The sequence below is a fragment of the Petromyzon marinus genome, chromosome 67 (genome assembly GCF_048934315.1).
Source record: "Petromyzon marinus isolate PM22_M1 ecotype Great Lakes invasive population chromosome 67, UKy_Petmar_22M1.pri1.0, whole genome shotgun sequence".
NCBI lineage: Eukaryota > Metazoa > Chordata > Hyperoartia > Petromyzontiformes > Petromyzontidae > Petromyzon > Petromyzon marinus.
This window is the reverse complement of record NC_133733.1, coordinates 3,103,570-3,125,793: the sequence shown is the minus strand read 5'-3', so window position 1 is coordinate 3,125,793 and position 22,224 is coordinate 3,103,570. Positions and strand designations below refer to the sequence as shown.

Genomic DNA, 22,224 nt, shown 5'->3' with positions numbered 1-22,224 from the left:
TGTTGAGTCTATGGTGCGGTGCTGAGTCTATGGTGCAGTGATGTATGGATGTTGAACTTCTTTCGTGCTGGATGTAGCCATCCGTGCCATCCGCCACTGCCACCACCACTACCACTGTCACCGCCACTACCACCGCCACCACCACCACCACGACCGTCACCACCGCCAGGACCGCCACCACGACGCTCGACTGAACGCCATCGAACCCACGCCACCGACATGAACGCGAACGCATCTCCCGTCTGGCCCCCCCCCCCTCCTCTTCACCCCCACCCCCCCCCCCAAAAGGGTGCCGATGAAGCGGGCGGCCAACCGCCCCCCCCCGGGGACCCCGACAACGGGGCCCCCTCGTCGCAGGCCGCCCCTCCGCCACCCCGAACCGACGGCCTCCTCCTCCTCCGAGGACGACGACGCCGACCCGGCCCGCCGGGCGGTCCGCTGGGCCGCCGCCGAGCTGGGCCTGGGGCCCTCCCCCGGGGGCCTCGGGCCCGGGACCGGCCGCCCCGCGCTGCCGGCGCTGGCGCCCCTGGAGGGGGTCCACGGGGGGGCCCCGGCCGCGGCGCTCCGCTTCCTGGTGAGGCACGCGGGCCTGGCAGGGGCGGCACGGGCGGCGAGAGGGAACGTGGAGCTGCAGGCGCGGCTACGCGGCGGGGAGGCCGGTGGGTGTGGGTGTGTGGGGCGGTGGTGGGTGTGGGTGTGTGTGGGTAGGGTGGTGGGTGGGTGTGTGTGTGTGTGTGGGGTGGTGGGTGAGTGTGGGTGTGTGGGGCGGTGTATGGCAAAACAACCCCCTACCTCGTCGCGGTGCCGGACGGGCAACTCTGTCGTGGACAGTGCTGTGGGGGGAGGTCCAATTTCGATTGGCTCCTCCCCTCATGGCATCTGTGTCCACCACAGGGGCTAAACGGGGGCTCCGGACGGGTGCGAGGGGCTGGTAACCCCTCCACCTTCAATTAATTACTGCTAAACCGCGAATTAAGTATATAACTATTAAGCTTGTGCCGGAGGCCCCAGGGGGCCAGGCGTCTATGACGTCTCCTGGCCAAACCCCAATTGGCGGAGCCAGGAGATTGAATACCTACCCTCGGGGCTCCTCCAGAAACAACGAAAAACCACTACGGGTGGCCACGTGGAATGTTCGAACGCTCACTGCGGAGGAGAGGCTACCACTTCTCTGTCGGGAGCTGGACCGGTACCGCCTGGATCTATGTGGCATTCAGGAGGTCCGGTGGACCGGTTCTGGCTCCTGCCATCATGAGGGGTGGACAGTCCTCTACTCGGGGCAGCAGACTGCCAAACAACAGGGTGTGGCTCTTCTTTTGAACAAAAGAATGAAGGGGGCGTGGGAGCGTGGCGGTGAGGTGTGGGAAGCTGTAAGCCCCAGGCTACTTTGGGCTCGCCTTCCCATCAACCGGAGGCGAAGAATGGTGGTCGTGGTTACTTATGCCCCCACCGAAGATGAACATCCGTGGAGGGATGCAGGCAAAGCCGAGTCAGATGCCTTCTATGACCTCCTGTCACAGGTGCTGGCTAAAGTGGCCCCTCGGGATAGAGTCATCATGTTGGGTGACTTCAATGCCTGAGTTGGTCATGATGCTGGCACCTGGTCTGGAGTGATTGGAGGGCATGGGCCAGGTCAGCTCAATAACAACGGTAGGAGGCTGCTAGATTTTTGTGCAGCCCATGGGCTTGTAATTACCAACACGCTGTTCCGGCATCGGCGCATCCACACAACATCATGGATGCATGCCGGGTCCAAGCAAGAACATCTGCTGGACTACATAGTGACGGACTAGCGGATGCGAGCCCATGTCCTTGACACCAGGACCTACTGTGGAGCTGATCTGCCCTCTGACCATCGACTAGTCATCTGTAAGATGCGCCTGCCATTCTTCCACTCCGGTGGTGGGTGTACACCCAGGACCCCATTCCAACCTAAAGTGGCCTAGTCTCAGTTATCTGATGAAAGTTGCAAGCGAGAATTTCATCATCGCTTGCGGCTGTGATTGGCATCGTCCCCGACTCCTCCTGATGTCGAGGGTAAATGGGCGAGGCTTAGGACTGTGACTCATGCAGCTGCAATGGCTGCTTTGGGTACGCGGTCCAGACCTCCCCAGAGATCCTGGCTGACAGAGGAGGTGTTCAGGATGGTTGAGAAAAAGTGACAGGCCCACTGTCATCGGCTACAGAATCCCACGTCAGAGAATGAGGAGGCTTACCGCAGCCTTTGCACGGAGGTTCGGAGAGCCGTGAGGCGCTGCAAGGATGGGTGGTGGTCGCGGGTTGCTGAGGAGATGGAGTCTGCCTCAGTGGCCCGTGATCACAAATCTCTATTTAACTCTATAAAAAAAGTAATCTGCAGCGCCACACCTATTACCATCATTAGGGGAAAAAACGGTGATCCAATCTCCGACCCCCAGGAACAGGTTTGCAGATTTGCTGAGCATTTCTGTGAGGTCCTGGGGGAGGGAAAATCCCTCAGCCAGGAAAACATCGCGGCACAAAGTGAGGATGACTCTGCTGAGGCTGCGATGCCTCAAATATTGGAAGAAGTCACCCCCTGTGAGTGGCTGGCTGAGGTGGCATCTGTTGAGGAAGTACTGAAGGCGATCCGGAGTCTGAGACCAGGAAAGGCAGCGGGCAGAGATGATCTCCCAAGCGAAATGCTGAGGGAGGGTGGCGTTTGTGCACAGACTGCCCTATATGACATCATAACAACAGTCTGGACCACTGGACGGGTTCCGTAGGATTGGAAGGATGCCCTGGTGGTCCCCCTTTTTAAGAAAGGGGACCGCACAGACTGTAACAACTACAGGGGCATCTCACTCCTCAGTGTGCCGGGAAAGGTCCTGGCAAGGATTATTCAACATCGCCTTGCCAGGCACGCTGAGGAGAGGCTTGCGGAGCCCCAATGCGGTTTGAGGAAAGGGCGTTCCTGCACAGATGCCATATTTTCTGTCCGTCTGCTACAGCAAAGGTGTAGGGAATTCCAACAAGACCTACATCTCTGCTTTATTGACCTGGTCAAGGCCTATGATACCATCAGTAGGCCTGGGCTCTGGGTTGTTCTTTGTGCTTTTGGAGTACCTGACCCTCTGCTCACGAGCATTAAGGACCTTCATGATGGTGAGCGGGCCCGGGTAAAACTACGTGGCCGGGAGTCAGAGCCATTCCCTGTACACCTTGGGGTGCGACAGGGATGTCCTCTGGCTCCCACATTATTTAATGTAGTTCGTGAAGCCTTCAATAGCTGTACCGGGGGAATCTCCATATGGTACAGATATAATGGGATGCTGATCAATGCCCGGGTGCGGTCAAGGGATGGCTCCCTATTGCTCAACCACGTTATGTATGCTGATGATTTGGTAATAGCTGCTCATTCAGAGGAGGAGTTGGAGACGCTGCTGCTGAGACTGGAGCGTGCCACTAAGAGTTGGGGCCTTACCATCAGCCCCACCAAAACTAAGCACCTGCCTGGGTATTTTGTACCATCGGACACTCCACCCCCACAACTCCCAATCGGTGATGGGGCAGTTGTGGAGCGAGTGGAGAGCTTCCTATACCTGGGCAGTGTGCTTATGACCGGCTCCAGTTTAACAGCAGAGGTCTCACTCCGAATCAGTCGAGCGGCAATATCTTTTCATCGGTTGCGTAACGCTGTGTGGAAGCTACCTGGTCTGTCGCTCCGCACTAAGCTTCAGGTCTTCTCGGCCACGGTCATTCCCTCCCTTCTCTACGCTTGCGAAACGTAGACCCCCCTAATGGAACATCTTCGCCGGTTAGAAACATTTAGGTTGGCCTGCCTACGTTCCATCCTGGGTTTAACCAGACTGGATTGTGTGAGGAGCTCACAAATCCTTGAAAGATCTGGGCAAGGTCCCATCGGTGAGCTCCTCCGGCGGGCAAGGCTGCGATGGCTGGGTCATGTAGCCCGCATGCCCAGCCACCGCATGCCGAAACAGCTTTTGTTCGGCCGGATTGAGGGGGCTAAACGGGCGCGGCACGGGCTAGAGAAGAGATGGAGTGATGTGGTACAGGAGGACGTGGAGCTGAGTGGACTTGCCGATGACTGGTACCAGCGGTGTCAAGATCGGCCTCTGTGGAGGAGGCTCGTGAAGGACGCTTCTGGGCAGTTGGAGGTAATCGCCCTGCAACAACAACGGAGGGCGGAGGAGCGACGCTCACAACGAGCGGAGCGCCGGGTGGCTAAAGCACAGCAGGTTGGCACAGTAGGGGGCACAGGTCGTGCATCGGCCACTCATCTCAGTCAGCCGACCCGTGGCACCTGCTGGGTCTGCCCCGTGATCTCCTGCTAGAGACAAAGGCGGAGGAGCGACGCTCACAACAACGAGCGGAGCGCCGGGTGGCTGAAGCACAGCGGGTTGGCACAGTAGGGGGCACAGGTGGTGCATCAGCCAGTCATCTCAGTCAGTCGACCCGTGGCACCTGGGTCTGCCCCGTGACCTCCTGCCAGCGGGCGTTCCGACACTTCACGTGGCCTCAGGGTGCACATAGCCTGGCACAAGCGTCGTGGTGACGTCACCGCCACTTAGTGGCGAATGGCAGTTGTTGAATGGCGGTTGTTGTGTAGTAGGTGTATGGGTAAGCGCGTGTGGAGTGTGTGTATGTAGTAGGTGTATGGGTGAGCGTGTGTGGAGTGTGTGTGTGTGTGTAGTAGGTGTATGGGTGAGCATGTGTGGAGTGTGTGTGTGTGTGTAGTATGTGTATGGGTGAGCGTGTGTGTGTAGTATGTGTATGGGTGAGCGTGTGTGGGGTGTGTGTGTGTGTGTGTAGTAGGTGTATGGGTAGTAGGTGTATGGGTGAGCGTGTGTGGAGTGTGTGTGTGTAGTAGGTGTATGGGTGAGCGTGTGTGGAGTGTGTGTGTGCAGTAGGTGTATGGGTGAGCATGTGTGGAGTGTGTGTGTGTGTAGTAGGTGTATGGGTGAGCGCGTGTGAAGTGTGTGTGTAGTAGGTGTATGGGTGAGCGTGTGTGGAGTGTGTGTGTGTAGTAGGTGTATGGGTGAGCCTGTGTCCGTGCAGTGTACCAACACACGCGCTCACGCTCACTCTCTCTACCACCATCCCTCTCCTCCGTCTCTGCGCCAGCGCTTGGCCCCGCCAGGGCCTCCGCCGGCGCCACCGCCGGGCGGCTGTGGGAGCTCCGCTCGCGGCGCCGTTTGCTGAGCGCCGAGGCGCAGGCCCGGCGCTCGGCGCTGCTGCGGCGGCGGCAGGAGACCGGCGCCCTGCACCGGCAAGCGGAGGAGCGCGACGGCTCGGCCAGCGCCGGCGCGCTCCGGCACTCCCAGCAGCGCCGGCTCGGCCTGCTCATGCAGGTACCAGACGCGGGGACTACGCTGGTGCAGGTACCAGACGTGAGGATTCTGCTGGTACTAACAGCACTTGCTCCAAGACTATACGGGTCCTGCTCTTCCCCCAGGGTCGACTCAGCCTCAAATGAGTGCCCTGTGTAGCGGTGTGAAGTAGCGAACATCGCCACGGGGGGGGAGACAAAGGCGGCCGGGCGTGGTGCTGGTAGCCACCCACCCCCCTCGTGTGTGCCACAGTGCCGGTAGCCTTCACAGGTGCTGCTCGCTAACAGCACTTGCCCCTACAGCCTGTTCAAGCTATACAGGGGATCTTTGTTTTTACGTGCGTGTGTGTGTGTGTGGTGCTGGCCACCCACCCCCTCGTGTGCCGTGCCGGCCTTCACAGGCGCTGCTGCTGCTGCTCGCCACTAACAGCACTTGCCCCCAAAAGTCTGTTAGCGGTTACACGGGGGATCTTTGTCTGTGTGCGTATGTGTGTGTGTGCGTGTGTGTGCGCGTGTGTGTACGTGCGTGCGTGTGTACGTGCGTACAGTGGGGGAAAAAAGTATTTGATCCCCTGCTGATTTTGTACGTTTGCCCACTGACAAAGAAATGATCAGTCTATAATTTTAATGGTAGGTTCATTTGAACAGTGAGAGACAGAATAACAACAACAAAATCCAGAAAAACGCATGTCAAAAATGTTATAAAGTGATTTGCATTTTAATGAGGGAAATAAGTATTTGACCTCTCTGCAAAACATTACTTAGTACTTGGTGGCAAAACCCTTGTTGGCAATCACAGAGGTCAGACGTTTCTTGTAGTTGGCCACCAGGTTTGCACACATCTCAGGAGGGATTTTGTCCAACTCCTCTTTGCAGATCTTCTCCAAGTCATTAAGGTTTCGAAGCTGACGTTTGGCAACTCGAACTTTCAGCTCCCTCCACAGATTTTCTATGGGATTAAGGTCTGGAGACTGGCTAGGCCACTCCAAGACCTTAATGTGCTTCTTCTTGAGCCACTCCTTTGTTGCCTTGGCCGTGTGTTTTGGGTCATTGTCATGCTGGGATACCCATCCACGACCCATTTTCAATGCCCTGGCTGAGGGAAGGAGGTTCTCACCCAAGATTTGACGGTACATGGCCCCGTCCATCGTCCCTTTGATGCGGTGAAGTTGTCCTGTCCCCTTAGCAGAAAAACACCCCCAAAGCATAATGTTTCCACTTCCATGTTTGACGGTGGGGATCGTGTTTTGGGGTCAAAGGCAGCATTCCTCCTCCTCCAAACACGGCGAGTTGAGTTGATGCCAAAGAGCTCCATTTTGGTCTCATCTGACCACAACACTTTCACCCAGTTGTCCTCTGAATCATTCAGAAGTTCATTGGAAAACTTCAGACGGGCATGTATATGTGCTTTCTTGAGCAGGGGGACCTTGTGGGCGCTGCAGGATTTCAGTCCTTCACGGCGCAGTGTGTTACCAATTGTTTTCTTGGTGACTATGGTCCCAGCTGCCTTGAGATCATTGACAAGATCCTCCCATGTAGTTCTGGGCTGATTCTTCACTGTTCTCATGATCATTGCAACTCCACAAGGTGAGATCTTGCATGGAGCTCCAGGCCAAGGGAGATTGACAGTTCTTTTGTGTTTCTTCCATTTGCGAATAATCGCACCAACTGTTGTCACCTTCTCACCAAGCTGCTTGGCAATGGTCTTGTAGCCAATTCCAGCCTTGTGTAGGTCTACACTCTTGTCCCTGACATCCTTGGAGAGCTCTTTGGTCTTGGCCATGGTGGAGAGTTTGGAATCTGATTGATTGCTGCTGTGGACAGGTGCCTTTTATACAGGTAACAAGCTGAGATTAGGAGCACTCCCTTTAAGAGTGTGCTCCTAATCTCAGCTCGTTACCTGTATAAAAGACACCTAGGAGCCAGAAATCTTTCTGATTGAGAGGGGGTCAAATGCTTATTTCCCTCATTAAAATGCAAATCAATTTATAACATTTTTGACATGCGTTTTTCTGGATTTTTTTGTCGTTATTCTGTCTCTCACTGTTCAAATAAACCTACCATTAAAATGATAGACTGATAATTTCTTTGTCAGTGGGCAAACGTACTAAATCAGCAGGGGATAACATACATTTTCCCTCACTCTACGTGTGTGCGTGTGTACGCGTGTGTGTGTACATGTGCATGTGTACGTGTGTGTGGTGCTGGCCACCCACCCCCTCGTGTGCCACAGTGCTGGTAGCCTTCATAGCCGCTCTCAAACAGCACTTGCCCCAACAGTCTGTTTAAGGCTACACGAGGGATCTTTGTATTTTTGTGTGAGCGAGTGTTTAAATGAGTGTGTGGGTGTGCAAGTGAGTGAGTGTGTGGATGTATGAATAAATGAGTGTGTGAGTGTGTGGGTGAGTGAGTGTGTAGGGTGTGGGTGTGCGAGGTGAGTGAGTGTGAGCGAGTGAGTGTATGGATGTGTGAGCGAGTAAGTGTGTGGGTGTGTGAGCCAGTGCGTGTGTGGGTGTGTGAGCCAGTGCGTGAGTGTGAGCGAGTGAGCGAGTGAGTGTGGGTGGGTGTGGGTGTGGGTGAGTGTGTGTGTGGGTGTGGGCGAGTGCGTGTGTGGGTGTGTGAGCCAGTGCGTGTGTGTGAGCGGGTGAGCGGGTGAGTGTGTGTGTGTGTGTGTGGGCGAGTGAGTGTGTGTGGGTGTGTGTGTGAGCGAGTGAGCGGGTGAGTGTGTGTGTGAGCGGGTGAGCGGGTGAGCGGGTGAGCGGGTGAGCGGGTGAGCGGGTGTGTGTGTGAGCGAGTGAGCGGGTGAGTGTGTGTGTGAGCGAGTGAGCGAGTGAGTGAGTGTGTGGGCGAGTGGAGTGTGTGTGGGTGTGAGCGAGTGAGTGTGTGGGTGTGTGTGGGTGAGCGCGCGTGTGGGTGTGTGAGCCAGTGCGTGTGTGTGAGCGAGTGAGCGGGTGAGTGTGTGTGTGTGGGCGAGTGAGTGTGTGTGGGTGTGCGACCCAGTGAGCGGGCGAGTGTGTGATGAGCGTGTGAGTAAGCGGGTGAGCGGGCAGGCGGGCAGGCGGGCGAGCGGGTGGGTGAGCGAGCGAGTGTACCCCAACAGTCTGTTAGAGGTGACACCATGGTTCTCTCTCTCTGTTTCCTCCGCACAGGCGTTTTCCACTCGTCTGTCGCTCTCCCGACAGCACCTCCAGGATCTGGTCGGCCGAATTCGGCTTCTGTTGGGGACACCGGTGCCCGCGGTCAACGCCGGTGCCAGCGGAGGACCACACGGGACGGTACCGCTTCCGCCATCACCACCGCAGCCACACCACCACGATCACCACCCTTACCGCCACCGCCACCACCACACTCAACACCACCACCGCCGCAGCCACCACCAACACCACCAACACCACCACCGCCATGCTCACCACCACCACGTTCACCGCCACCACCCCCACGACCACCACCACGCTCACCACCCTTACCACCATGCTCACCACCTCCACCACCGCCAGCATCACGCTCACCACCACCACGCTAACCGCCTCCACCACCACGACCACCACGCTCACCACCACCACGACCACCACGCTCACCACCACCACCACCACCACGCTCACCACCACCTCCACAGAGACTGTCGTGGGACAAGTGCTGTTAGTGGGCGCCTATGAGAGCCGGCGCTGTGGTACACGAGGAAGTGGGTGGCCAGCACCACACCCGGCCGCCTTTGTCTCTCCAGTGGCGATGTTGGCTACACGCCACGGCGCCAGGTACTCATTTGAGGCTGAGGCGACCTAGGGGAGGGCCAGGACCGGTTAGGGTTAATTCGTCACCGGTGCAATCGAATCCGGGTCGCTAGGTCCGTAGCGTAGTGCTAACCGCTACACCGCCACCATTACCACGCCCCCAACGAAGGCCGTTGGTCCAGGCTCATCACCAATACCAACGCCCGCCATTCGCCACTGAGTGGCGGTGACGTCACCACGACGCTTGTGCCAGGCCATGTGCACCTTGAGGCCACGTGAAGTGTCGAACGCCCGCTGGCAGGAGGTCACGGGGCAGACCCAGGTGCCACGGTTCGACTGACTGAGACGAGTGGCTGATGCACCACCTGTGCCCCCTACTGTGCCAACCTGCTGTGCTTTAGCCACCCGGCGCTCTGCTCGTTGTTGTGAGTGTCGCTCCTCCCCCCTCCGTTGTTGTTGGAGGGCGACTGCCTCCAACTGCCCAGTAGCGTCCTTCACGAGCCATCTCCACAGAGGCCGATCTTGACACCGCTGGTACCAGTCATCGGCCAGTCCACTCAGCTCCACGTCCTCCTGTACCACATCACTCCATCTCTTCTCTAGTCCGTGCCGCGCCCGTTTAGCCCCCTCGATCCGGCCGAACAAAAGCTGTTTCGGCATGCGGTGGCTGAGCATGCGGGCTACATGGCCCAGCCAACGCAGCCTTGCCTGCCGGAGGAGCTCACCGACGGGACTTTGTCCAGATCTTTCCAGGATTTGTGAGCTCCTCGCACAATCCAGCCTGCTGGTTCAACCCAGGATGGATCGTAGGCAGGCCAGGCTGAATGTTTCTTAACCGGTGAACACACGCACGCAGACACATGCACACAGACACATGCACACAGACACATGCACACAGACACATGCACACATGCACACACGCGCAGACACATGCACACACACACACATGCACACACACACGCAGACACATGCACGCACACACACACGCTGACACACACGCGTGCAGACACACGCACACACACACACACGCGTGCAGACACATGCACACACACGCACACATGCACACACACGCACACATGCACACGCACACACACGCAGACACATTCACACACACGCGCAGACACATGCACACACACGCACACACACGCTAACACACACGCGTGCAGACACACGCACACACACACGCACGCGCAGACACATGCAGACACACGCACACACACGCGCTGACACACGCGTGCAGACAAAAGATCCCCCGTATAGCCTTAACAGACTGTTAAGACACGCGTGTGTGTGTGCGTGCAGACACACGCACACACACACACGCGTGCAAACACACGCGCACACACGCGCTTACCCCTCTGTGGACCTCCTCATTAAAATGACAGCCTGGGAAGGATGTTGTGTTAACACGTTTGGTTTCCCGGTACCACGGGCCTCCTGCGTATCCTCTCAAGCATGGCAGCACGTGCTGTCATTACCGTATGCGCCCATTCATTAGGTCTCGCTCACTCGCTCAGGCACGCACCCATCCGCTCACCCACTCACCAAATCGCTCATCCACTCGTCTACTCACTCGCCCACCGACTCGCTCACTCGCCGACTCGCTCACCCATTTACTCACTTGCCCACTCGCCTCCTCGCTCACTTACCCACTCACCCACCCACTCACTCTACCCACCCACCGATTCTCCTACTCGCTCACTCGCCTGCTCGCTCGCCCACTCACTCACCCACTCACCCACTCACGCACTGACCTACTCACTCACCTACTTGCCCACTCACCCGCTCGCTCACTCACCCGCTCGCCCACTCGCTCGCTCACTCACCCACCCGCTTGCCCACTCGCTCGCTCACTTACCCACTCACTCACTCACACACTGACCTACTCACTCACCTACTTGTTCACTCACCCGCTCGCTCACTCACCTGCTCGCTCACTCACCCGCTCGCTCACTCACCCGCTCGCCTACTCACCCGCTCGCCTACTCACCCGCTCGCCTACTCACCCGCTCGCTCACTCACCCGCTCGCTCACTCACCCGCTCGCTCACTCACCCACTCGCTCACTCACCCACTCACCCACCCACTCACCCACCCACTCACCCACCCACCCACTCACTCACTCTCCCCATCACCCATGTCTCCCCTGGAGGGAGAACAATCCATTTCCAGTTGACCGACTCGGGGCGCTGCGGTGGCTAGGAGATGTTAACTACCTTGCCCAGTATACAGGAGGTCGTGGGTTCGATCCCGACCCTGACGCCTGCTGTATATTTGGAGTCTGCGTCTCTCTCTCACCCCGTGGCCGCGTGGATATTCCTTCCGGATCCTCCCGGTTTCCCCCCCCCTCCACATTTAAAATCAACGTATCACGCGTTCATGAGTACCGCATTCAGCCGCTGCTGTGAATTTGCACGTGATGACCATATGCCACTTTGTTGAGCTATCGTAACGTGGCCCTGACCTGGCGAAATAAAAATAGGTTTGGTTTAGACGTTAACTAACCCCGGCTGGTGTGCAGGAGGTCAATATAATTTTCTTGTGTTTCTACACGCGTGACTTTACCCCGGAAAAAAAAAAAAAACCAACGAGTGCTTTCATGCAGTCACGAAAGCTTTCATTCTTTATCTACAGGTGTCACTGCCGCGATCGTTCCTACATCGTGGGCGGCACCGTGCGGGCGGCCGCGCGTAGCGCCGGCCCTGGCGGGCACCACGTGGACACGTGATCCGGAGTGTCTCGAGAAGGGAACGAAAATGCTCGTGGGGGGGGGGGGGGCGATGTAAGGTGGGTCCCTGAGAGGGACCGGGGGGGGGGGGGGGGGTCTCCTCGTGCTACAAGCTGGGAGTTCCGCGTCTCAAGCTGGAAGCGCTTCTTCCTACGAGGCATCAACACGTTGTCGGAGACCCGGGCGAGGGTCCGACCCTCCGTAGCGGTGACCCCTCTGCGTGGCGTAGTTAGCTGGGTGGTCACCCAACCCGAGGTCGTACCCGGCGATGGGGCAGTTTAACCCCCCCCCCCCCCCCATTGCGTTACGGTGTCACAAATAGATGTGTTGCCTCCGTAAGGAGCGACTCGGTTGGACTCACGGCACATTGAAAGCGGTAACTTAACCTCTGCCTGTCTCTTCCCACCCACCCAAAACCACCTACCTCACCCACCCACCATCCCACTCCAACCCACCCACCTCACCCTCCTACCCCACCCACCTCACCCACCCACCATTCCTTCCCAACCCACCCACCCAAAACCCAACCCACCCACCTCACCCACCCACCATCCCACTACAACCCACCCACCTCACCCTCCTACCCCACCCACCTCACCCACCCACCATTCCTTCCCAACCCACCCACCCAAAACCCAACCCACCCACCTCACCCACCCACCATCCCACTCCAACCCACCCACCTCACCCTCCTACCCCACCCACCTCACCCTCCTACCCCACCCACCTCACCCTTCTACCCCACCCACCTCACCCACCCACCATCCCTTCCCAACCCACCCACCACCCCAACCCACCCACCTCACCCACCCAAAACCCAACCCACCCCAACCCACCCACCTCACCCACCTCACCCCAACCCACCCACCACCCCAACCCACCCACCTCACCCACCCAAAATCCAACCCGCCCAATCCACCCACCTCACCCACCCACCATCCCACCCCAACCACCTCACCCAACCCACCCACCCCACCCCAACCCACCCAAAACCCAACTCACCCACCCACCACCCCAACACACCCACCTCACCCACCCACCTCACCCACCCAAAACCCAACCCGCCCAAACCACCCACCCCACCAACCAAACAGAATCGCCCGGACCGTGACGCCACGGTCGTCTTCCACCGAGCACTGGACGCCGTCCGGACCCAGCTGCGTGCCCACCGCGTGGACGGTGGCGGCGGCGGTGATGGCGGTGGTGGCGGTGGTGGTGATGGGGATGGCGGTGGTGGTGATGATGGCGGTGGTGGCGGTGGTGATGATGGCGGTGGTGGCGGTGGCGATGGCGGTGGGGGAGCCGAGCGAGCCTGGGCCGAGGTCGAGCTGGCCTACTCCACCCTGAGGCCGCCCCGGCTGCTGGTGGGAGCGCTGGAGGCGGCGGTCGACGCCGGGGCGGCGGAGCTGAGACGCGCCGGGAGACGCGCCGGGAGACGCTGGGGCCACGGGGACGAGGAGGAGGAGGAGGAGGAGGATGGCGATGGTGATGGCGGTGATGGTGAGGAAGAGAAGGAGGAGGATGAAGATATTGACGGTAACGGGTTTCCGCAAGGACCGGTGTGTCACGGATGTGTGGTCTCTGGAGCGATCATTATTCATCATCATCATCATAATAGTCATGGTAATATTACTATCGTGATGAACTAGTATTATGATGGACTAGTTAATTAAGTCTGTGGTGCAGTGTTGAGTCTACGGTGCAGTGTTGAGTCTACGGTGCAGTGTTGAGTCTACGGTGCAGTGCTGAGTCTATGGTCCAGTGTTGAGTCTATGGTGCAGTGTTGAGTCTATGGGCAGTGTTGAGTCTATGGTGCAGTGTTGAGTCTATGGTCCAGTGTTGAGTCTATGGTGCAGTGTTGAGTCTATGGTGCAGTGTTGAGTCTATGGTGCAGTGTTGAGTCTACGGTGCAGTGTTGAGTCTATGGTGCAGTGTTGAGTCTACGGTGCAGTGTTGAGTCTACGGTGCAGTGTTGAGTCTATGGTGCAGTGTTGAGTCTACAGTGCAGTGTTGAGTCTACGGGTAGTGTTGAGTCTGAGTCTGGGTCTCTGTGTGTACATTCAACTTTTTTCACACCGTACGTAGCCGACCGGTTCTAGGCCTCCCCGCGAGGTCAACTCGGCCTCAATTGAGTACCTGGTGCGGTGCGTAGTAAACATCGCCACTGGAGGAGAGACAAAGGTGGCCCCGGCGTGGTGCTGGCCACCTACCCCCTCGTGTGCCGCTAACGCCATCGCTGTCAACCCCTTATCAGTGCCCTACCTACCTTACTACAGACCAATTCACACCGTATTGGTCACCCCCGTGCCCCTTATAAACCTCAACGTTCGTCCTACAAAGTCCCATCGCAAGGGAGAAACACAAACAGGCGCAATTTTATTTGTGCCCGTATTGTGAAACGGCCGTTACGCCGCATGGCCCTGACAAACTCAGTTTCCCTGGACAAAGAATAACGGGGTAAGCCGTACGGGTTTGACAGGTACCCTTAACAGCACTTGCGCCATTCCGTCTGTGAACTATAAACTTATATTCATTTACCAGGTGGTGGTAAGACCCACTGATCTGCGATGGAGCTCTTTCTACAGAAGCGACCCTGGCTATCGCAATTTGATAGGGCGACAAAGTGGGATTATCGTCATCATCGTTGTCATCGTCGTCATCGTCGTCGTCGTGTGAAAATTCATAGCAGCAGCCGATACTCTAAACGCGTGGTGACGTTGATTCTAAATGTGGAACGGGAAAAACCGGCAGGACCCGGAAAAAAATCCACGCGACCACCACCGGGAGAGAGACGCAGACTCCAAATATACAGCAGCAGCAGCAGCAGGCGTCATGGTCAGGGATCGAACCCACGGCCTCCTGTAGACCAGGCGAGGTAGTCAACATCTCCTAGCCACCGTGGTGATGAGAGAGACGCAGACTCCAAATCTACAGCAGCAGCAGCAGGCGTCAGGGTCAGGGATCGAACCCACGACCTCCTGTACACCAGGCGAGGTAGTCAACATCTCCAAGCCACCGTGGTGATGAGAGAGACGCAGACTCCACATGTACAGCAGCAGCAGGTGTCAGGATCGGGATCGAACCCACGACCTCCTGTAGACCAGGCGAGGTAGTCAACATCTCCTAGCCACCGTGATGATGAGAGAGAGAGAGACGCAAACTCCAAATCTACAGCAGCAGCAGGCGTCAGGATCAGGGATCGAACCCACGACCTCTTGTATACCAGGCGAGGTAGTCAACATCTCCTAGCCACCGTGGTGATGAGAGAGACGCAGACTCCCAAATCTACAGCAGCAGCAGCAGGCGTCAGGGTCAGGGATCGAACCCACGACCTCCTGTACACCAGGCGAGGTAGTCAACATCTCCAAGCCACCGTGATGATGATGAGAGAGACGCAGACTCCACATGTACAGCAGCAGCAGCAGGCGTCAGGGTCAGGGATCGAACCCACGGCCTCTTGTAGACCAGGCGAGGTAGTCAACATCTCCAAGCCACCGTGATGATGATGAGAGACGCAGACTCCAAATCTACAGCAGCAGCAGCAGCAGGCTTCAGGGTCAGGGATCGAACCCACGCCCTCCTGTAGACCAGGCGAGGTAACTAACATCTCCTAGCCACCGCGACGCCGCTGCTGACGCTACACGGGAGTTATTTTTCCAAAGGACGACGTTTCAGGTAATGGACCTACTTCATGGCACGTGGACAGAGGCAGAGTGGACGATGGGTGACGTTTCAGGCGATGGACCTACTTCATGGCATGATAAGGGGGTGAGGGATATCCAATTTCACGAGACACAAGAAACACAAATGAACGAGAGAAGAGAGCAACATCCACTTAAGTGAAACGAAAACTGAACCAGTTGCACTGAAATATTTAACGAGGCCTGCGGAGATTTGGTGGTGGTGGTGGCGGTGGTGGTGGTGGTGGTGGCGGTGGTGGTGGCGGCGGTGATGGTGGCGGTGGTGGCGGTGGTGCTGGCGGTGGTGCTGGCGGTGGTGCTGGCGGTGGTGCTGGCGGTGGTGGCGGTGATGGTGGTGGCGGTGGCGGTGGTGGCGGTGATGGTGGTGGTGGTGGTGGCGGCGGTAGTGTCTGGGTTGGTGGTAGTGTCGGTGGTGGCGGTGGTGGCGGTAGTAGTGGTGGCGATAGTGGTGGCAATAGTGGTGGTGGTGGTGGCGGTAGTAGTAGTGGTGGCGGTAGTGGTGGCGATAGTAGTAGTGGTGGCGGTAGTAGTAGTGGTGGCGGTAGTAGTGGCGGCGGTAGTAGTGGCGGCGGTAGTAGTGGCGGTAGTGGTGGCGATAGTAGTAGTGGTGGCGGTAGTGGCTGTAGTGGCGGCGTTTGCGGTGGTAACTTAATGAGAATCTTAACCCTCAGTGGAGTTGTTAAATAGTGGGGGGAGCGGAGCCAGAGGCAACTGACTCGGCTAAATATTTAATTACGCGGCCAGGCACCACGAATGTTGATGAGCGAGCGGGTGGGTGGGTGGGAGGGGGGTGGATAAACGTCACGACGTGGGTGGGGTGGTGAACGAGTGAGTGTGTGGGTGGGTGAGTGAATAAATAAATGCGTGGATGAGTGGATGAATTAATTGAGTGCGTAGGTGAATAAGTGGGTTTGGTGGGTGAATGAGTGCGTGGGTGGGTGAATGAATGAATGAGTGGGTGGGTGAATGAGTGCGTGGGTGGGTGAATGAGTGCGTGGGTGGGTGAATGAATGAGTGAATGGGTGAATGACTGAGTGGGTGGGTGAATGAGTGCGTGGGTGGGTGAATGAATGAGTGGGTGAATGAATGAGTGGGTGGGTGAATGAGTGCGTGGGTGAATGAGTGCGTGGGTGAATGAATGAGTGGGTGGGTGAATGAATGAATGAGTGGGTGGGTGAATGAATGAGTGGGTGGGTGAATGAATGAGTGGGTGGGTGAATGGGTGGGTGAATGAATGAGTGGGTGGGTGAATGAATGGGTGAGTGGGTGGCTGAATGCATGGGTGAGTGGGTAAGTGGGTGAGTGGATAAATTAATGAATGGGTTGATGGATGAGTCAATGAGTGGGTCAGGTGGCGGGTGGGTGGGTGACTACATGAATGGGAGCGTGGATGGCTGAATGAGTAATTTGGTGGGTGGGTGAGTGAGTTGGTGGATGAGTGCGTGGGTGAGTTAGTGGGTGGGTGAGTTAGTGGGTGGGTGGGTGACTACATGAATGGGAGTGTGGATGGCTGAATGAGTGATTGGGTGGGTGAGTGAGTTGGTTGGTGGATGAGTGCGTGGGTGAGTTAGTGCTTGGGTGGGTGACTACATGAATGGGAGCGTGGATGGCTGAATGAGTGATTGGGTGGGTGGGTGAGTTGGTGGATGAGTGCGTGGGTGGGTTAGTAGGTGGGTGGCCAAATTAGTGAGTGGGTTGTATGGATGACTGAATGAATTAATGGGTGCGTGGTGGAATGAATGAGTGAGTGGGTTGGTGGATGGATGGGTGAATGAGTGGGTGAGTGGGCGGGTCGGGAAGCGTGTTCGTGGATAAATGAATGAATGGGTGGGCGGATGAGTCGGTGATTGACTGAGTGGGTGGCTAAATGAGTGAGTGGATGGGTTCGTGGGTTGGTCGATGGCTGAATGAGCGAGTGTGTGGCTGTTAGTCTGTGGTCACTGTTAGTCTATGGGTAGTCTAAGTCTATGGCCATTCTCCATTTATGGGCACTCAGTCTCAGGGCAATGTAACAAAGATCCCCCGTGTGGCCTTAACAGACTGTAGGGGCAAGTGCGGAAAGCGAGTGGCACATATGAAGGCCGGCACGGCACACGAGGGGGTGGGTGGCCAGCACCACGCCCGACCGCCTTTGTCTCCCCAGTGGCGATGTTTACTACACACCGCATTAAGTACTCAACCTAGATGGAGACCCATGGCCGATTCAGATATCTGTCACTGTTTTTTTTATAATCTCCCCCTGTTCTAGAGAGTGAGTGGAGTTTGTATGATCTCCCCCTGTTCTACAGAGTGAGTGAGTGGAGTTTGTATGATCTCCTCCTGTTCTACAGAGTGAGTCGAGTTTGTATGATCTCCCCCTGTACTACAGAGTGAGTGGAGTTTGTATGATATCCCCCTGTACTACAGAGTGAGTAGAGTTTGTATGATCTCCCCCTGTTCTACAGAGTGGAGTTTGTGTGATCTCCCCCTGTTCTACAGAGTGAGTGGGGTTTGTATGATCTCCCCCTGTTCTACAGATTGAGAGTGAGTGGAGTTTGTGTGATCTCCCCCTGTTCTACAGAGTGAGTAGAGTCTGTATGATCTCCCCCTGTTCTACAGAGTGAGTAGAGTTTGTGTGATCTCCCCCTGTTCTGCAGATTGAGAGTGAGTGGAGTTTGTATGATCTCCCCCTGTTCTACAGAGTGAGTGAGTAGAGTTTGTATGATCTCCCCCTGTTCTGCAGAGTGAGTGGAGTTTGTATGATCTCCCCCTGTTCTACAGAGTGAGTAGAGTTTGTGTGATCTCCACCTGTTCTACAGATTGAGAGTGAGTGGAGTTTGTATGATCTTCCCCTGGTCTACAGAGTGAGTGGAGTTTGTATGATCTCCCCCTGTTCTACAGAGCGAGTGGAGTTTGTGTGATCTCCCCCTGTTCTACAGAGTGGAGTTTGTATGATCTCCCCCTGTTCTACAGAGTGACTAGAGTTTGTGTGATCTCCCCCTGTTCTACAGAGCGAGTGGAGTTTGTGTGATCTCCCCCTGTTCTACAGAGTGAGTAGAGTTTTTGTGATCTCCCCCTATTCTACAGACTGAGTGGAGTTTGTATGATCTCCGCCTATTCTACAGAGTGCATGAGTGGAGTTTGTATGATCTCCCCCTGTTCTGCAGAGTGAGTGAGTGGAGTGTGTATGATCTCCCCCTGTTATACAGAGTGAGTGGCGTTTGTATGATCTCCGCCTGTTGTACAGAGTGAGTGAGTGGCGTTTGTATGATCTCCCCCTGTTCTACAGAGTGAGTAGAGTTTGTATGATCTCCCACTGTTCTACAGAGTGAGTGGAGTTTGTGTGATCTCCCCCCTGTTCTACAGAGTGAGTGGAGTTTGTATGATCTCCGCCTGTTCTACAGAGTGAGTGAGTGGAGTTTGTATGAGCTCCCCCTGTTCTACAGAGTGAGTAGAGTTTGTTTGATCCCCCTGTTCTACAGAGTGAGTGAGTGGCGTTTGTATGATCTCCCCCTGTTCTACACAGTGAGTGGAGTTTGTATGATCTCCCCCCTGTTCTACAGAGTGAGTTGAGTTTGTATGATCTCCGCCTGTTCTACAGAGTGAGTGAGTGGAGTTTGTATGATCTCCCCCTGTTCTACAGAGTGAGTAGAGTTTGTATGATCTCCCCCTGTTCTACAGAGTGAGTGGAGTTTGTGTGATCTCCCCCCTGTTCTACATAGTGAGTGGAGTTTGTATGATCTCCGCCTGTTCTACAGAGTGAGTGAGTGGAGTTTTTATGATCTCCCCCTGTTCTACAGAGTGAGTAGAGTTTGTATGATCTCCCCCTGTTCTACAGAGTGAGTGGAGTTTGTATGATCTCCCCCTGTTCTACAGAGTGAGTGGCGTTTGTATGATCTCCCCCTGTTCTACACAGTGAGTGGAGTTTGTATGATCTCCCCCCCTCCCTCCCTCCCTCCTCTCGCAATCCCACAGACCCCCGTATCCTCTAATAGCTCAATTGGGACGAAACAAATTGTTGGGGGGGGGAGTGCTCAAATGAGAATACAAAAAACGAAATTGCTGAACAGTCAAAGTACCACGAGCCTTGCCATTTGCAGGTAGAATGCAATTACGGATAAAAGATGGAACACTCCCACCCTCACCACAAAGACAAAGATTTCCCCTGTAGCCTCGAACACACTGTAGGGGCAAGTGCTGTTAGTAGCGAGTAGCAGCAGCGCCGATGAAGGTAGACACAGACAAAGATCCCCCGTGTAGCCTCTAACACACTGTAGGGGCAAGTGCTGTTAGTAGCGAGTAGCAGCAGCACCTGTGAAGGTAGACACAGACAAAGATCCCCCGTGTAGCCTCTAACAGACTGTAGGGGCAGGTGCTGTTAGTATTGAGTAGCAGCAGCGCCTGTGAAGGTAGACACAGACAAAGATCCCCCGTGTGAGTGAGTCAGTGTGTGTGTGTGAGCGTGTGTGAGTGCCTGAGTGCCTGTGAGCGTGTCTGTGTGAGGTGGGGAGTGGTGGTGCAGCGGTTAGGGCTACGCTGCGCTATGAACCTGGTCACCCGGGTTCGATTCCCGCTCATGGCCAACAACACCCGTGACGATTTTCTGAACCGGTCCTGGGCCTCCCCTAGGTCGACTCAGCCTCAAATGAGTACCTGGTGCGGTGTGTAGTAAACATCGCCACTAGGGAGACAAAGGCGGCCGGGCGTGGTGCTGGCCACCCACCCCCTCGTGTGCCACAGTGCCAGTAGCCTTCATAGGTGCTCGCTAACAGTCTGTTATGGCTATACGGGGGATCTTTGTGTATATATGTGCACGTTTGTGTGTGCACTCAACCACTCACTCACTTAACCACTCACTCATGGTGCAGTGTTGAGTCTATGGTGCAGTGTTGAGTCTTTGGTGCAGTGTTGAGTCTGGTGAAGTGTTGAGTCTATGGTGCAGTGTTGTGTCCATGGTGCAGTGTTGAGTCTATGGTGCATTGTTGAGTCTGTGGTGCAGTGTTGTGTCCATGGTGCAGTGTTGAGTCTATGGTGCAGTGTTTGAGTCTATGGTATAGTGTTGAGTCTATGGTGCAGTGTTGAGTCTATGGTGCAGTGTTGAGTCTATGGTGCAGTGTTGAGTCTATGGTGCAGTGTTGAGTCCATTGTGCAGTATTGAGTCTATGGTGCAGTGTTGAGTCTATGGTGCAGTGTTGAGCCGGGGTCTCTATGTATGTATGAATGTTGAACTTCTTTCGCACCGTACATAGCCAACCGTACTAATCGGAGGTGCGGTTGGGCTACGGTTTCGCCATCGTTTGGACATAGCAGCAGCCAAAATTCTCTAAAAGCGTGACGTTGATTCTCCACTTGGAGGAGAGAGAGAGAGACACGCAGACTCCAAATACACAGCGGCTTTCGTCAGGGTCGGGATCGAACCCGCGACCTCCCGTATGTATACCTGGCGAGGTAGTCAACGTCTCATAGCCACCAAGGCACCCACACAGAGACACAGATGCGTGAAGGGCAGTGTAAGCACCTTGGAAGCTGTGAATTTAATGTGGAAATCTTCACCATTACTGTGCATCCCCCCCCCTCCGCTCTCCCCACACACACATGCACACCTGTGTACACACACGCACACACACGCACACACCCGTACACACACACCCCTACACACACACACCTACACACACACACCCCTATACACACACACCCCTACACACACACACCCCTACACACACACCCCTACACACACACCCATGCACACTTCACACACCCCCGCGTGTACACACCACCACCACCCTCACCACCCTCACCACCACCAATCTCACCACCACCACTCTCACCACCACCACTCTCACCACCACCACCACCACCCTCACCACCACCACCCTCACCACCCTCACCACCACCACTCTCACCACCACCACCCTCACCACCACCACTCTCACCACCACCACCACTCTCACCACCACCACCACCTCACCACCACCACTCTCACCACCACCACCCTCACCACCACCACCCTCACCACCACCACCACCCCCCCCCCCACCCCCCACCCCCCACCACCACTCTCACCACCACCCTCACCACCACCACCACCACCCTCACCACCACCCTCACCACCACTCTCACCACCACCACTCTCACCACCACCACCCTCACCACCACCACCCTCACAACCACCACCCTCACCACCACCACCACTCTCACCACCACCACCCTCACCACCACCCTCACCACCACCACTCTCACCACCACCACCCTCACCACCACCACCCTCACCACCACCACCACTCTCACCACCACCCCTCACCACCACCACTCTCACCACCACCACCCTCACCACCCCCCCCCCACCACCGTAGTCGCCCTGAGCTCGGTGCGCCAGCTCATCGTGGGGCAGCAGCGCGCCTTCCTGCAGCGCCGCGTGGCCACCCTGGCCGCCAGGGCGCGCGCTGCCAGCGCCGAGCGCCAGCTGAGGGACGTCGTCAGGGCCACCGAGCTGCTGCTGCTCCAACAGCAGCAGGGGCAGCAGCAACAGGGGCAGCAGCAGCAGGGGCAGCAGCAGCAGGGGCAGCAGGGGCAGCAGCAGCAGCAGGAGCCCTGCCTGGCGCTCGCTGTGTTCCTGGCACACGTGGAGCTGTGCAGGTAGGGGACGTGTGTCTGTGTGTGTCTGTGTGTGTGTCTGTGTGTGTCTGTGTGTGTCTGTGTGTGTCTGTGTGTGTGTCTGTGTGTCTCTGTGTGTCTGTGTGTCTCTGTGTGTCTGTGTGTGTGTGTGTGTCTGTGTGTG

At 56.5% G+C, this 22,224-nt stretch overlaps 1 protein-coding gene across 1 annotated transcript in view; it reads left to right on the top strand.

Moving 5' to 3' along the window:
• LOC142906570 (uncharacterized) overlaps positions 1-22,224 on the top strand; it is a 130,744-nt gene that overhangs the window by 98,076 nt on the left and 10,444 nt on the right. The window contains exons 3-7 of the mRNA XM_076054703.1: positions 289-659; positions 5,104-5,330; positions 8,458-8,583; positions 12,861-13,302; positions 21,800-22,082. Of these exons, the coding sequence (XP_075910818.1) occupies positions 296-659; positions 5,104-5,330; positions 8,458-8,583; positions 12,861-13,302; positions 21,800-22,082 (1,442 nt within the window). The 5' untranslated portion in view covers positions 289-295. The remainder of the gene's footprint in view (positions 1-288; positions 660-5,103; positions 5,331-8,457; positions 8,584-12,860; positions 13,303-21,799; positions 22,083-22,224) is intronic.